Consider the following 15569-nt stretch of genomic DNA (forward strand, 5'->3'; position numbering starts at 1 on the left):
GAAACGGGTAATTTCCGATGTCAACAATGTCGTATATTGAAAATTCAACACAATACAAAATCCAAATCTATTGAATAAACATAGTGTTATTCGTGTAAGAAGGAAGTTACCTTGTCAGCGTAATACGCCAGAGGGAGTGAGTGGTCAGACATAAAATAGGCTTTATTATAACTGTTGTAATATTTTAAAGAGTTGCATGAGTAAAAGTTATGTTGTTTTAATACTTAAAACATTAATATGTTGTTGTGGCAGTGGTGGTGGTGGGGTGTTAGTTTAAATGGAGTCACTGTAGACCATGTTTGGCATTTTCTTGGTTCACAATGATCTCTATTTTTCTCTTCATATGGAGACAGTGTTTAGAGTGTTTTAATGGGTAACCTCAGCAAAAATCTAAAATTTTGATTACTTACTTCCACAGTTACTGCTACCCATATTGAAAAGCTCTTTATTTTCATGTAGTAAATGCTTTTGTGTTTGTAACCTATTTAAGGGTGTCTAACAGCGAAGTGGTGATCATTATTTTATTTCCTTTCACTTTTGAAGAAATCTTCTACTTTAGCACAAAAACAATTTGGAGATTTGGCATTTGAGTATGATATCTGCATGTTTAATTGCAGACTATGATTAAAATGTTTCCCTTTATATAAAATTCCTAGTCCACATTACACCGAATATCAGTAAACACCTTATAATTACTCATATTCAGTGGGTTATCTTATAGGTTTTTCCTATTAATAGCATTCGCTTACGGTGTGGTGATAGCCACTTTTAAAAGGCAATTTCCACTTTACGGCCAGCAATATGGCACAAACAGCATGGTGCTCATCTTGAGTGCAGATTCATCAGTTGCCTGCAAAAGGTTTGGACGTCAGTATAGTAGCACCTATCCTCAAAGTGGCACCCAGGGTGAGATGATGTACTGCCTGATGTATACCTGAGACAAAACAGAGTTGCAGGTTGGTGGATCCCTGTAGGGATTTTCAGCTTCTATTTGGCAATAGAAGGCATGATTATGGAATTGACAAAGGAGGAAGTAGATTGGTACAAATTAAATTGTGCGATCACATGCAAATCGACATAATTTTTAAACTGAACACTGAGCATGTCTAGGAAGAAAGAGGCATTGGTTTGCAGGAGACAGAAGAAGACCTTTCATTTTTGTTTGTTAATATTAAGTCTTTTCTGTTAGCAAAAAAATCTTGCTAGCGAAAGAAAGTCATATGATATGGAAAAGATAAATTCACAGACAAAATAATGGAGGAGGACATTGAAATCAAGACTTTCCATTTTTACATTTTGCTAGTTAGTTATCTGTTGCTAGTAAGTTACGAGGAGGTTTTTTTGGCTTGCCATACTTGGTTGGACCATGGTTAGCAAGGAGTGGTAATAATAATATATCTCATCTGAATAGTTTTTCATTAGAGTTTGATACATCACATCCCAGAAGGCTTTGCCCTCCATAAGTTGCTGAGTACCTTTCACTTTGAAATCGTTATATATATATATAAAAAAAAAAAAAACATTTTTAAGGCCAATTACAGTAATTCTATGTTTTCTGGCCACAACTGTCAGGGCTAAAATGATGTATTAAACACTTCTTATGACATTTATATAATATTATACAAAGATGGATGACATTATAAACATAACTATTAATAGAATTTCAGCCCCAGTCCACAATCTGGAGACTTTTTGATAACATTGTCTTCCATAGTTGTCTATGAAGATATTGACATTTCCCACTAACCTAATGGAAACACTGTCATTTTCTCAATAAAAAAAATGCTCAGTTGGATGGGTATTGTGATGCAATCAAGTGCTTTTAATGACATATATCTAGTAAAATGTATTTATAGTGTATAGTATCTTCCAGTAATTACTAAGAGAGCAAGAAAATATTACACAAAATACTGATGCTGATCATAATTATAATATTTAAATACAAATATAATAATATAAATGTAAACGTGACTACCACTGAGAGTACCACTACTGTTCATAGTTATTATAATTATCATCATCATCATTATCATGCTAGTAATCATCTCCGCATGCACTGATGGAGTAATCAAAAGACCACAGCTGAAGTCAAGTTCAGTTCGGTTCATTATCCAAAATCAGAAAATGGTCTCAAGTAAGATTCAATATTATCATTAATCAATAATATTGTTATTAATACATTATTCATAAATAAGGCGACCAGTGTGATCCACTGTGAATCACATTAACTAATATTGTAAGTTTCTCCCCCAGAATGGTGATGCTGATTCCATTACTGGTGTCTGCCAAATAATTTAATGCTGATCAGATTTTGGGGAATGGCCTTCAAAATGATTGAAACCATGCATAATATTGGTGTTTTCCTTTTCCGTGGTCAGGCTCTTCCCAAGCAGAACATTAATAATAATCCCCCTGTTGGTGTCTGGCCAAAGAACCAAGATATGTTGAATTTATAGGCCAACAGCAACAAGGAGTAAATCACAGGTCATTTGAGTAGCTCTGTGTAGTGTGGGTATCATTGACATTGACAGTTATTACCACTTTCCTTCAAGTTGATCATAAAGGAGAGTTCGGACATTTATCACACCCATTTGTGAAGCCATACATGAGGGTTTTGAGTCCTGTTTGGGACAAAAGCATTTTCTGCCTATAGTGAAATAGGACACAACCTGCAAAATCCATAGGGGAGCCTCTCATAAGTACACAAATGTGTTATCTACCTTGGCACATGATAATATAATGCACATGGAATTTGGTCTAAGTTCCCAGAAACATCAGCAAGTACCCTGAAGAGTAGAGACTGATGACTGTTATATATAATATTTGACTAGAGACTGATGAATTGTTATATCTGGCCACATATTTGTCAGTAAAAATAAATGCATCATGTATATTGGGGGTCAGATGGAACATAGCAGAATGATCACATGTACCAGTGTTGTGGTTAAATGCCAACAGCAATGTGGGCACACGGAACACAAAATTCCACTGGAGGCCTCTTTGGCATCCTGATTCCAAGTACAATAAGGCTTGTTTGCCTAGATAATCAGGATGGATTGCAAGACAGACTTACACACTCCTTCAGGTTGGGTCTCATTGATGTACTCGCATGATGCCTTACCATTCTTTTTATAATCCACAGAGCTTTGGACAGGTTAAGTGAAGTATGAGAAACTTCACTATAAAACTGTAAAATTATTATAAGATTATCTTATCTAAAAAAATTCTCAAAGGTTTGATGCCAATCAAGAAGGATATTGTAGACAAAATGTTTCTATTTCTGATCCATCAGTCAGCAATAATACATCCACACTGCATACCATGGAAAAAAGTATGTTATCTGTCAATTCTAAATGTTAAGTAAGAATGGAGTAAAGGACAGGTACACTCAACAGTCAAATTGACTGTTTGCTAATGGTCAGGAAACAGTAAGTATGGAAACTTAAGTAAGAAATACATGACAGTATGAACCATCAAAATACTCAGCATTAGTGATACCCTAAGGTAACTGTATATGACTGTAAAATTTGTAAATTAGTACAAGTATCCACGGGAGCTGTGAAATAGAGCTCTGCAAAGACAGGAACACTTTTCAAACATTGTATAACTGAATTACAGACTACCCAAAAATGTTATCTAATAGCAAACCAAAAATGGCAGGGTACTCACATGACTGTAAGTCATATATTCTAAAGGCCATTTTGCTCACATGTATGCAATTTAGAAGGTAGTAGACACATATCCATTCTAGGCTGTACATCTTCAACAACATTATACTAAAATACTAAAAACAGGTGATTGTAAAGACCTTATTCTCCTTAGATAAAAGGAGAAACCATAAGGGCCACATTACAGTAAAAACTGAAAACATTGGGCTGTATTCATTTGAAAAAGTATCTATATTATGGATTAATTGATGTGGTCTAAATTGTTAGTTGTAGATTAGTGTCATATTAATTTCAGTATTTTGACAGGCAAACCTATTCTGTGGTGTATTGTGTATGCACTGCCTCATGTGACAATATAATTTGTAACTAAAGTTGAAGCTATGGCTGAAATTTAAGCATAATTTCGTTTCAGGGGTTTAGTGTGAGGTGACAGCTCATTAATGGAGAAATAGTCGAGGGTATACCAGTGTGTCGCTGAGGTCCAAGTAAGCCTCCTTAGGCAAGCCATAATGTCAGCCAAGTGTGCAATAAATTCATGTACTTAGTGTAGAAGCGTTTGCTGTGTGGGTTTACATTTACTTCTGTCCCATCTGTCCTCATTCAAACAAATTCTGTGTTTGAACGAAGACAGATGGGATAGAGGTAAATGTCTCTCAGGATTAGGATGTTAGGGTCATTGTGGTTACTTCTGCTGGAAACCCCAAAAAGGTCTGAAATCTCGGCTGTAAAAGTAAGGCAGCAGTCCGCCAAAAAACTTAACTGGCTGAATGGCATACCCGTAGTCCCAAACTATTGCATTGATACAGACAGTGAACGTCATAATACGCCACAAGACCGTTATTGCCCTGATATTACTACAATAGGCATAAAATCCGTCATGAGGAGTTAAAATACGAAGCGCCGGTAAAATTGCATTGCATACTGGTAATCCTCAAGAATTCAGCAATGAATTAAACCAACAGTGCAATTATAACTTTGAAAAGCTGAATACGTCCGTTCCGCTTCCAGACATCTTAAAATAAAATGCACTAACAAAGTCAACAATAAACGCTACAACTCCTCTTATTCTGTTTCTGTGCGATTTATGTTTGTATATTGCTACACATTTGCTTGTCGGCTACCTACATACTGAAAGCAGTTGCACCAGTCTGTAGTTATCTGGCAAACTAAATATACACACAATGGCTTATTTGCCTTTTTCAAACTAATACGTACATAAAAATAACATCGTTTTCGAGACTTTTCTGATGACTTTATTGCAGCGATTGTTTCAAAGTACTGTAGCGTATCGCGAAAAATGAAACCAGCTTTTCCGATTGGCTGTCTGATTCAATCCGGGTACCGGGCTGAAGCCAGTTTATTAGCCTAAAGGTACCAATATGGCGGAGGTAAGAAGGAAAAAAGGGAAGAAGCATCAGATTTTAAATGTATATTTTTAGATTTTGCAGTGCATAAAATCTGGATAAATCTTATCGACTGTGCTTATTAAGGTGTTGTATTGTGGAACATGGGGCTAGGTTGACAATCTGGTGGAAGTAGGCGTCTGAAATATGTTTGAATGTAAAGCGGGATCCTACGGGGCTAGGCCCCGGCGTCCGTATCTAAACAGACTGTAAGAATGTTTCGTCAACCCAGTGGTAAAAATATAGCCAGCTCACGTCGTTAGCAGGCTAGAAAGTAAAATGTACTTGTCGGTTTATTTAATGGACGGACTTTTCTATGTGTGGTTTATTGGCACTTTGCATGTTTTGTTAAATTTTAATCAAGATAATCCAATTGAGTAAACCACGGAGTTAAGTCGAAAGATTGTTTATGTTTATGCCTTGGATTTGGTTGATTAGCTTGTTCGCTAGCAAGCTAGCTTGTTAGATTTATTGCGGAGCGCAGTGACAGTAATGGAAAACACGATAACGTTAGCGAGAAATGGTAAATGCATAAGCTGTGATTTTTTTGTCAGTATAGATTGGACGTTTATTTCGTATTTCCACATTGTGAGGCAGTTGATGACCAAATATCAATGGAAATGGCTCTCAGGTAGCGGAAAACCGAGCGCTATTATTTATTTATTTTAATGGAGCTAGCGTTAGCTAGCTCGCTAATTATTTGGATACATGAAGTAAAGCAATGTCTTGCCGGTTATGCAAACGTTAAATGCTCGTTAACAAGACAGGCTAGCTAGTAGGTCGGTTAAGTAGTGGCAAGGTACTAAACGTTAGATAACTTGCTACCTGACTAATTTTGGCTAACAATTATTCGTTTTATTCGTATTTCAGGCTTCCTTTGGAAGTACGAGCCCAGGTAAGCCGCCTTTTGGATTCTTGCGCTTTTCCTGTTCAGTGGGGCAAGTGTGAAGGCTGAGTAGCTCGCCAGCTAGCTTCGTTACTACTGAGCTAGCTAACAATGTAAAATTAGTCTCATGTAGAATTGTGAAGCAAGGTAAATTGCAGGTTGGCCAGTTTCCAGCTAGCTATCAAGCAATATGTGATTTCATAATAATTCATCTTTTAAGGGCGAAAGATAACGTTACAATCAGGGGACCGATTGGTTGCTAGTCATGTAACGTTAGCTGATTGTTTGTTACAGTTTTTTGTATTTATTATCATTGTGTTCTTCAAGTCGCCCTGGTTGAAAGCGATTATCAAAGCTAAAAATTACTATTTTTTCCGTAGTTGGCTCTTTGTCTTCGGAAGATCATGATTTTGACCCAACAGCGGAGATGTTGGTCCATGACTATGACGATGAACGCACTCTAGAGGAGGAAGAGTTGCTGGAGGGAGAGGCGAACGTCAGTGCGGAAATTGCGGATCTGGAGAAGGTACATTACATGACAATGGCCGTTTTCAAAGTACTCATAGAAATTTACGGGACTTTTGAAAGTTGAAAGCTTTAAAGTTTTACAGTTAGGCATTCGATACAAGGAAACATTTCATCCCGCGCCACAGTAATACATTTACAGTCTGTGCGCTAATTAATTAATTTGTTTTGCCAGTCCATCCCACGAACTGTATGAAACAAACTGTGTAGCATTTATTTGTATTTATATTTCTATATATTTATAAGCATGTTTGCAATAATAAAAATCTCTATATCTTTGCATTTTTATTAACACAAACCTCCATTGTGTATTTTCCAATGAACTTTGAAAGTGTTGGCTAATATCATGTACGGTGACAAAACTTTAAATTTTCAAAGGATATTGTGTATGGGCACTCTTCTCTGCTTTGTTTTGTTCAAGCTATGCGTAATAAATTGTAAGGCATGGATGTTTGTATTAACAGGAAGGCAACATGCCACTGGAAGAGTTGCTGGCTATTTATCGTTATGAGGCATCGGTCAGTACTGTTGGGGGGTCTAGCGTGGACAGCTCTTCAGGGGAACTGACTGACGAGCTACCGGATATGACATTAGATAAGGTAAGGGTTATGAAGTAAGGCTTGTGTATCATTCCATGTGAAATTTTCTTCAAATTTGACACATGCATTTATACATTTATACATTCATGCATTCATAGGCAAAATTAAAAAGGATACATTTTCGATATGGTAAAATTAAGTAGCTTTTATTATTTTTACATCTACTCATCTGTCCTTTAAGATGCAGTTTCAGTCTGGTAATATTTCAGCATTTTATGTGTGCAAATACTTTGCACCAGAATGGCTGAAGGCCTGTTGTTTTGGCCCTACATACTGGCACACACATACCTTTTTGACATCTATATAAATACAACCTTTGCTTTGGTTTTGTGGTTTTCACTACCTGTTGTCACCCTTCCATAAAACTTTGCCTAGTTTCAGTGAAATTTTGCATACTTGTTGGTCATAGATAGTAGACATGCATAAAATACTTCCGCTTGTCTTAGGTTGAAGGTCACGGCCAGAGGGGTATCAGTAACTTCTCACAGCATGTGCTCATTAGTGTCACAACTGTCATATTTGTCAGGCATTCATCATACATGTGTACTGACTATTTGTCATGACTCTTGGTCTGTCGCCACACACAATGTGGTCACAAAACATTTTTATATCATTTCTCACAACTTGTCATAATTACAGTACCTCACAGCTTTCATCCTAACACAGTGTTTCTCGAAGTGTGGAAACTAACTCTTAGTCCCTGGCCACACAAAATAGATCTTGCTATACACAGTTTTTTCATAATCTTTCTTAGCATTTGTGTCGTAGATTGTTTCGGAGACATGGTCTCTGGATGTGTTTTAGACTAGCTCAGACACCAGCCATTTGGCTGAAAAGACCAATGTTGTCCAGTAACATCTAGTTTTATATTATTTTTTTGAGCTAATGTTTCATTTATTGATATATTTAATTGCTGATTATGGTTATAGCATATAAATGGTGAATAGCAAATTTACTTTTTATACGAATAGTTGACATTAACACACATTTAAATCTGTTTGATATTAGATGATGAGATGACAGTCGGTATTTTGCAATACTGGAATTGCATGTCCCTTCAGGTTCTGTTAGATCTTCAGGTCTGTGCATGTATTCAATGTCTCGCTTCTGCTCTTTAACAGGAGGAGATCGCAAAAGACCTGCTCTCCGGGGATGATGAAGAAACGCAGTCATCAGCTGATGATCTGACCCCATCTGTAACTTCACACGAAACCACAGATTTCTTCCCAAGAACGCTGAGATGTAAGTCCAGCCTCACGTGACTACAGTCACGCAGTGTTCAAATGTTATCATGGCTGCTAGAGTAACCTTTCATGTTTTATCACAGTTGTCTATATGTTGCATTATGTCTTAAAGTGAGAGTATTCGTCATAGTAACATGTTGTGGACAAATTGTTAAATAGCATTTGGCTGTGAAACTCATGTTCAGGCGCATTTACCTAATATTTCACACTTGGACTACTAACTGTGTGCCCCTCTAACATCTTTGAACAATTGTTGCTTCGTAAGCATTACGGTCCACAGTAAAAATGTCATAATGCTGTCACTGATATTTGCTTTGTCTGTGTCTCTCTTCCAGCCAACACTATATACGATGGGGACAAGGAGTCTGAGGGAGAAGACGATGGTGTGAGTCCCGAAGACTCCAGAAAGGTACGGGTCTCTACACGTCTTCAGTGATTCTTTCCCGGATGCACTGTAAAAATGCAGCGTTTGAAGATGAATTGTCTTCTCTCACTCTCACAGGAGATCATGGTGGGCTCTGAGTATCAGGCGGAAATTCCTTCCCAACTGTGCAGCTATGACGAGGAAGAAAAGCGTGAGTTTGCAATCATATTATAGAGAAATGCGGTTCATTCATGTGATCTTACAAAAAAGATGGTAATGTATTTTATATAGAGCAGACTAGATGACGCATGAGCAACAGTTTCCTTCCCTTTTGGTTAGTATGGGAGCAATAAGCAATCATTTACATTTACATTTTGCTTACAATCAGTAAGCAAAATGTAATGAGTTTCTTTCCTAAAGTCATCTCATTAGCAAGAAACACTGATTTTAGTAATGCTTCTAATGACTCTTATGAGTTTGTCAGTTTATTGTGTGGCTAAACAAGTTAATTGTAATATTTTTTAATTCAATTGTGTACCAGTGCCTCTCCATATGAACCCCCACTATTTAGCAAGTGGTCCTAAATTTAGGTTATGTTTTGATTGGTTTGTCTGGGTTATTGGATACTTGTAATGTATTTTTTAATAGTTTAACTATTTATATTTGAGAAACTTGCAATACTCCTGCATAGAAATGCATAGCCGATGAGCAGAAATGTTGGAAGTTTAGCCTAAATATAAACAAAGTCTTATGCATCCTCTCTAAGAATGTCAGCAAAAAAATAATGAACTCATTTAGCAAATACTCTGGACAATCTTGTCATAAAGTATAATATTCACATTAATATAAGGTGCAATATATCTGTTGCAAGGTGCGAGGCACATGTATGAGTACGTCTGCTGGTGACTCTGTATGTTTGTGATGTTGTATGGGTATGTGTATGAGTATGTCTCTTGGTCTACTGGTAACTCTGTGATGTTGTGGTGAAATGCGTTGTGATTGTGCTGCAAACCAATGTCCCCACGGGAACAAATAAAGTTTCTGTTCTATTCTATTCTATAAATCTATATTAACAACTGTAATAGTTCATCTTTTAAAAAATGCACAACTATATAATTTATTTTGTAAATCTAGCACAATCATAAATCATAAAGCCTGCTTGGTACCTCTTTTCTGCACAGTTTAGTCCCAGTGATGGGCTCCTCAGTCCTATGGGTCTGTGTGAATGCAGGCACAAGTACAGGTGCTTTCCGCTGTTGCTTCACAACTAAAACTGATTTGCGTATTAATGGCCAAATCCCTAGTGGCTGAAGTATATGACTCAGCTGCAACCGTTTCAAAACCGAACACCCAGGGGATGATGAATTAAATAGCTCAGGTGTTCTGTCAGTGTTAACGCTCCGTGTCACTTGCAGCGTATGAGGACGAAGACCAGTTACTGTGGTGTCCAGATGTCCTGCCGGAGAGCAAAGTCAAGGACTTCCTCTGTGAGTTGTCCTTGCGGGTCGTGGATGGGAAGACGGAGGGAGTTGTGGAGGGGACTCATGTCAGAGACAATGAGCAGGTAAGCCAGTGTGACCTGGGCTGTCTTGTCACGTGCACGCCGTCGAGGTTGCCAGAGTCTAAACATTTGAAGTACACCTGTTGTCTCACAACTGTCCAAAAGTCATACTTGCGTGCTGTGTAAGTTTGAATGCCTGATAGGAGGCCAGCAAAGCAGAGTTTAGGACGGGCCGTAACAAACCATAACAAATAAATGGAAAGACTAACAGAAAGAACATGAAGCAGGTCAAGGTATTAAGTCACTATCAGCCTTTTTGTATGTTATGATTAGAACCTCACCACCTGTGACAGTTAGCCTAATCTCCGTGCTGAAGTATTTAACTAAAGCTCAGACTACCACTTGTACATTAACATTTGTCCAGGCCCTCTGTGGGGTTTTGCAGCTACCTGCATATTCCATGTCATTATATCTTTCAGTGGTTCTTTTTATACACACATTATGTACATAGACGTGGAACAAAATGGTTTGAACTAAAATTGCCAGTTTCAAAGAGTGACATACGAAACTTGCTTGAAGTGGTCCATATTCTGACTACACTTACCTTATTTGAATTTTGCGCCTGATTTTATCACTGTTCATTAAAAGTGAGTTATGTTTTTCCCCTCAAGGCTTTGTATGAGCTTGTGAAGTGTAACTACAGTGTCCATGATGCACTTGAACGGTATCGCAGCAGTGCAAAATCTTCAAAGGGTAAGCACTTGTTTTTTCATATCAATAACAATTCTGTTATGCTGGGTTATTTTTTTTTTACACTGGAAAAATTAAAAATTCTTTTTTTATGTGGCATTTCAGATGAAATGCTTCCTTGGTCAGAAGAAGAATGCAGAAACTTTGAACATGCTCTGCTTTTGTATGAAAAGAACTTTCACCTAATACAGAAACACAAGGTAAGAGCTAAGGGAAATCTAAATTCTGTGAAACCTCCTGAGATACGGAGGGTGGCTTGTACAAAAACACGCCCTTCTCTACATCAGATTTAATGTCTTTGAGAAATAAAGTACCAAAAGGACTTAACTTGTCGCTAACATTCTTTCAACAGACCATTAGCATCGGTGTACTACTAGATCATCTAAATCCTGAACATCAAAAGTTTAGAAACAAACTTCCTTACTCTGTACCACCTTACATGGGTAGATACATTGGATGTGTTAATATGATGGGAGTAATTGCTTAATGTAGTCCCACACATTTCATTGATAAAACGGGAGAAGGAGGAGTGCACATTGGTCAGTTTACATTCCGCAACAGTGTTGTTTAGCGTCGCTTTGCATCAACGGATTCAACTCTTGTTTATTTTCTCAAGGTTAAGACAAGGACAGTTGCGGAATGTGTAGCTTTCTACTACGTGTGGAAGAAGTCGGAGCGTTTTGACTACTTCGTCCAGCAAAACCGGTTCGGGAAAAAGAAGTACAGCAGCTACCCTGGTGTAACGTGAGTGATTCTTTTGTGGCGGCCCGATTCTGTTACTCAGAGAGGCAGTTACCATCCAGGAAGAGACAGCCACGCAGCTGCACGTAAATGAAGTAAATGAAAGCCGTGGTTTGGTGAAAGGCAGCCAAACGATCCCCGGATGCGATGTCCGCTCAGGCGTCATCACAATTGATTGCCCCATTTAGCTTTCAGCCCTAAATTGGGAATTAAAGGGCACTCTGCCTAAAACAGTATGTTTGAGCCGATGTATCCGTCATTTATGTGGAGTAGTAAGTGTATGTGTTCCTTTTTTTTTTTTCTTTGTTCCAAATCTGCCTTTAACCACTCTGAAGTGCGTCACGATCCAAATCACTTAGGCTTTTGCCCAGGTCTCTCTGAGTCAAGCTCTCCACAGCAACCCATGCCAAGACTTATGATAATATGATGTATTTTGTCATTACCTCCAATTAAATATGCTCTTATGCTAAAACGATCTGTTCTGGAATTGACTCCGGAATCAATACACACGTGTTTAATTAAGAAAAGAAATCCCAAGTGTCCTACCGCTAAACATTACTGAAGTCTGAGCTCCCAGTGAAACGCTTACAGACTTCAGGTGTGGTTTCGAGACATGAAAGATGCACCAGAGAGGTGCTCTGTGAATTGATGTAGTGGTAAGGAAGCCAAAACATTGGCATGGGAAATGACAGCAGAGAATATGAGTATACTTAAATGTGTGAGTGTCATATCTTTTACTTGCATTTACATTTACACATATTCATTTGCCAAATGCTTTACAAGTGAAGCAGAGTGCAACACAGGCAAAAGCTGTACACAGTCACAATATTTGAAGCGCTGCATGACCAAGTTTCCGACTCTTCCGAGGATATCTTCTTAGGTGTAGTAAAATGCTGTCTTTAAATGGTAGTGTTCAGTTTGTGAGTGATGCGAGGTCCTCCTTTTTATGCTCCGCCCCCCAGGGATTTGATGGACAGGTTGGTGGATGAGGCGGAGGGCCTGGTGGTGGACAGCTCCCCGTCAGTGTGCTCCAGCAGCGGCAGGCTGGAGCCCTCAGCCGACCAGCAGCTCAGCATCCTCAACTCCATCACAGCCAGCGACCTCTCCGGTGAGTGGGGCTCAATGTCAGGTGGCGGTGGGGGGTGGGAGTATAGGGACTGTACCGGGCATGCTCAGAAAGCCTCCCCTTTTAATTTGGGCTCTGAAACTGGCTGTGTGATGAGTCTGTGTTCATGCAAGTGCAGCACGTGTTTACCACTCGTGCGCCTGATCCATCTTCAGCATCACATTTACCAGTATGTATATGTTGTCGTGTTGTGATTCAAAAATTTATTTGAATTTCACGATCAGTCGTGTGACAGTGAAGCTAAATCGGGAGATGTCATAATATTCATTATGGTCAAGAATGGATTTGTAAAGGTTTCATTAGGGTTGCTGAGCTCTGGTCTTGGAAGTCCACAGACCAGCAGGATTTCCAGCTGTCTCTAAGCCACTAACAGTCACAGAAATAGGGTGAGCAGTTGAGGCCAGATTAATTCACCCAGTTTTAAGTGTCTGGAGTCTGTAGACACAGTGCCCCTGTATGACCAGGGCATATATTAGCTGTGGGCTAAAGAAAGAATCTGGATGACATTCACATCAAGTAATGGTGATTTATTCCCCTCAGCGCTGACCAACAGCGTGGCCACAGTGTGCAACCCTGCGGACGTCACCTGCCTGGACTCCTACACCTTCCCGCCCCTGGACAGCCTGCACCGGGGTGCCCTGAGCCACGAGGAGCCCCTGGGCTTCTCCAGCAACGGCGACGCCGACTGCCTCAACCTGCTGGACACGGGCTTCTACCACTCCGACCTGAACCCCATCAACATGTGCGGCGAGGACTGCGAGCGCCCCTCCAAGCGGCTAAAAATGGGCCTGTCGGAGCCCTTCATCAACGATGTCTCCGTCAGCACCCTGGGCGTGGACTTCGAGAACCGCACACACCACATCACAAGTGCCAAGATGGCCGTGTCCGTCACTGACTTCGGGAGTCTGTCGGCCGGCGAACCCAACGGCTTCATGAGCCCGCACACGCTACATCAGCACACGGCACTGCAATCCGAGTGACCGCTGCTAGCAGGCGCCACAGCGTCTCCTCTGTTTTGATGGGACCACCATCAGTAACATGTACATATTCTCATTCACTGGAAATTTGATTTTTTTTATTATATATAAATATATATATTATAAATATATTTCCTTTTTTCTTTTTTTTTTTTTTTTACTATGACATCAGTGATGTCTTTTATCGTATAGAACTAAAATCTTGATTTCTCAAGAGTTAATATAGCCATTTATTTTTCAGTCCGCGATTTGGAAATGTCATACGTCTGTGTCCGTATACTGTGGGAACTGAATATTGTGGTGTAAGTTCGAGCTCTGTAGTGTTCCATGTTCGTTATTCCTACGAGCGTCTCAAACTTAAACAAAACAAACAAGTAACTTACCACCACATCTTTAACCAATGAAACATTTAACAGCCACCAACAATGGCTGCCATAAACAGCTTTTTTTTTCTTGTTTTTTTTTCCCCATTGGTACTTTGGAGTATCAGTGTTTACAGGTACCATGACCAGACCCTGGCTAATGTAGCATTTTGTACAAGAGGGTCCAGGTTTTTATATTTTAAAGAAATGCACACGTTTGTGCAAAGATTTTCTTCAATGGAGCCTTTGTGTACTTTAAGGAGCACTTCAGATTATAAAAAAGGCGCAACTTTCCCCTTAATTTTGTTTGTCTGTGGAAACAGGTACCAGGACTGCATCTGGGGATAAAAGAAAGAATCTTTGATTTTTTTTTTTTTTTTTTTTTTTTTAAACCAACCAAATTCAAGTGGCTGCCCCCACCTATCGAGTGAGACCTTCACTGCCAGCTCGCTTTGTGAAATTGGTTAAAAAATGGAACATTTTGATATTTTATACTGATTCATTTAATGGTCAATAATGGTTGTGATTGTAGTTGTATTTCAATTGTGTGTACCTTGAAGAGGGGAAAATGTCTTTTAGAGACAGGCAGAAAAGTCCAGTGACAACCCCCTGCCCCTCAAAAAAATATGGCTTTTCAGTTTTTACTACCCAACATATGGTTGACATTTTGTCGATTCTTGAATTTATAAAGGACCGTTTGTGGTAAAATACGGAATTTGCTACCCGGGGTGAGGCTGAGTAAGAATTCTGTTTAAACTAGTGTGCTGGCATGGTAAGATAATTGTGCAGCCTTCAGATGAGTGTTAGGTTTCTCAGACTTTGGGGTTGGAGGTGGGTTTGGGAAGGGTTGGGAGGGGATGGGAGTGGGGTTAGGGGTAGGGGTTATCAGTGCAGCTCATTCAAGAATGGGGTGTTTCATCCAAACCTTGTGAATCACTATTTATTTATTTCTGTTTTATCCTGCTCTCCTCTGCAGTTCCTCAATGGCTGAAATTTATCCTTTTTTTGTTTTTGAACAGTGGGAAAAAATGTTTGCTTCATAAAAATTAGTCATTTGTGGATAGTTAGAGGGTGGGTATTTATTGCAAAGAACGTTTTGGACTGCACCAAGGTCATCACAACTTTAGCCTTAGTCTTGTATGTACCTTTAAAATTGCTTTTCTAGCAGATGTACAGTGAAATAAATTTGCTAAAAAATAGGCACATTTTCTTAGTTTGAGATGTTTGAGAAAAGAATTCTATTTTGACTGACTTGTACTATTTATGTAAGTTAAGCAGTGTGCATGTACAATTTTAGTTCAGTAGGCTTGTCATGGTGATTAGTTTAAAAAAGAGAATTGATGTTTTAAATCGTATGACTCAACCTTAACACCTATGTACACGACACTTGACTGGTAGCTTTGGCTCGTCGCCAGTATTATGT

The 15569-nt window shown here is 39.0% G+C and overlaps 1 protein-coding gene across 1 annotated transcript; it reads left to right on the forward strand.

Annotated features, from left to right (window-relative positions):
• The first annotated feature begins 5038 nt into the window (after positions 1–5038).
• On the forward strand, positions 5039–13803 carry mier3a (mesoderm induction early response 1, family member 3 a). Its single transcript, XM_036529391.1, has 13 exons — positions 5039–5056; positions 5942–5966; positions 6338–6483; positions 6947–7081; positions 8203–8323; positions 8661–8734; positions 8828–8900; positions 10105–10253; positions 10862–10943; positions 11046–11140; positions 11557–11684; positions 12644–12789; positions 13348–13803. Exons 1-13 carry the CDS (start codon positions 5048–5050, stop codon positions 13785–13787), a joined length of 1623 nt encoding a protein of 540 aa, XP_036385284.1. The 5' UTR covers positions 5039–5047; the 3' UTR covers positions 13788–13803.
• The last annotated feature ends 1766 nt before the right edge of the window (positions 13804–15569 follow it).

The sequence above is a fragment of the Megalops cyprinoides genome, chromosome 5 (genome assembly GCF_013368585.1).
Source record: "Megalops cyprinoides isolate fMegCyp1 chromosome 5, fMegCyp1.pri, whole genome shotgun sequence".
NCBI classification, from domain to species: domain Eukaryota; kingdom Metazoa; phylum Chordata; class Actinopteri; order Elopiformes; family Megalopidae; genus Megalops; species Megalops cyprinoides.

Bases quoted from the DNA above. Each gene is read 5' to 3' on its own strand.
- mier3a (XM_036529391.1), top strand. The intron at 8,735-8,827 runs GTACGGGTCTCT...TCACTCTCACAG, and splicing joins GTCCCGAAGACTCCAGAAAG to GAGATCATGGTGGGCTCTGA. The intron at 8,901-10,104 runs GTGAGTTTGCAA...TGTCACTTGCAG, and splicing joins CTATGACGAGGAAGAAAAGC to CGTATGAGGACGAAGACCAG.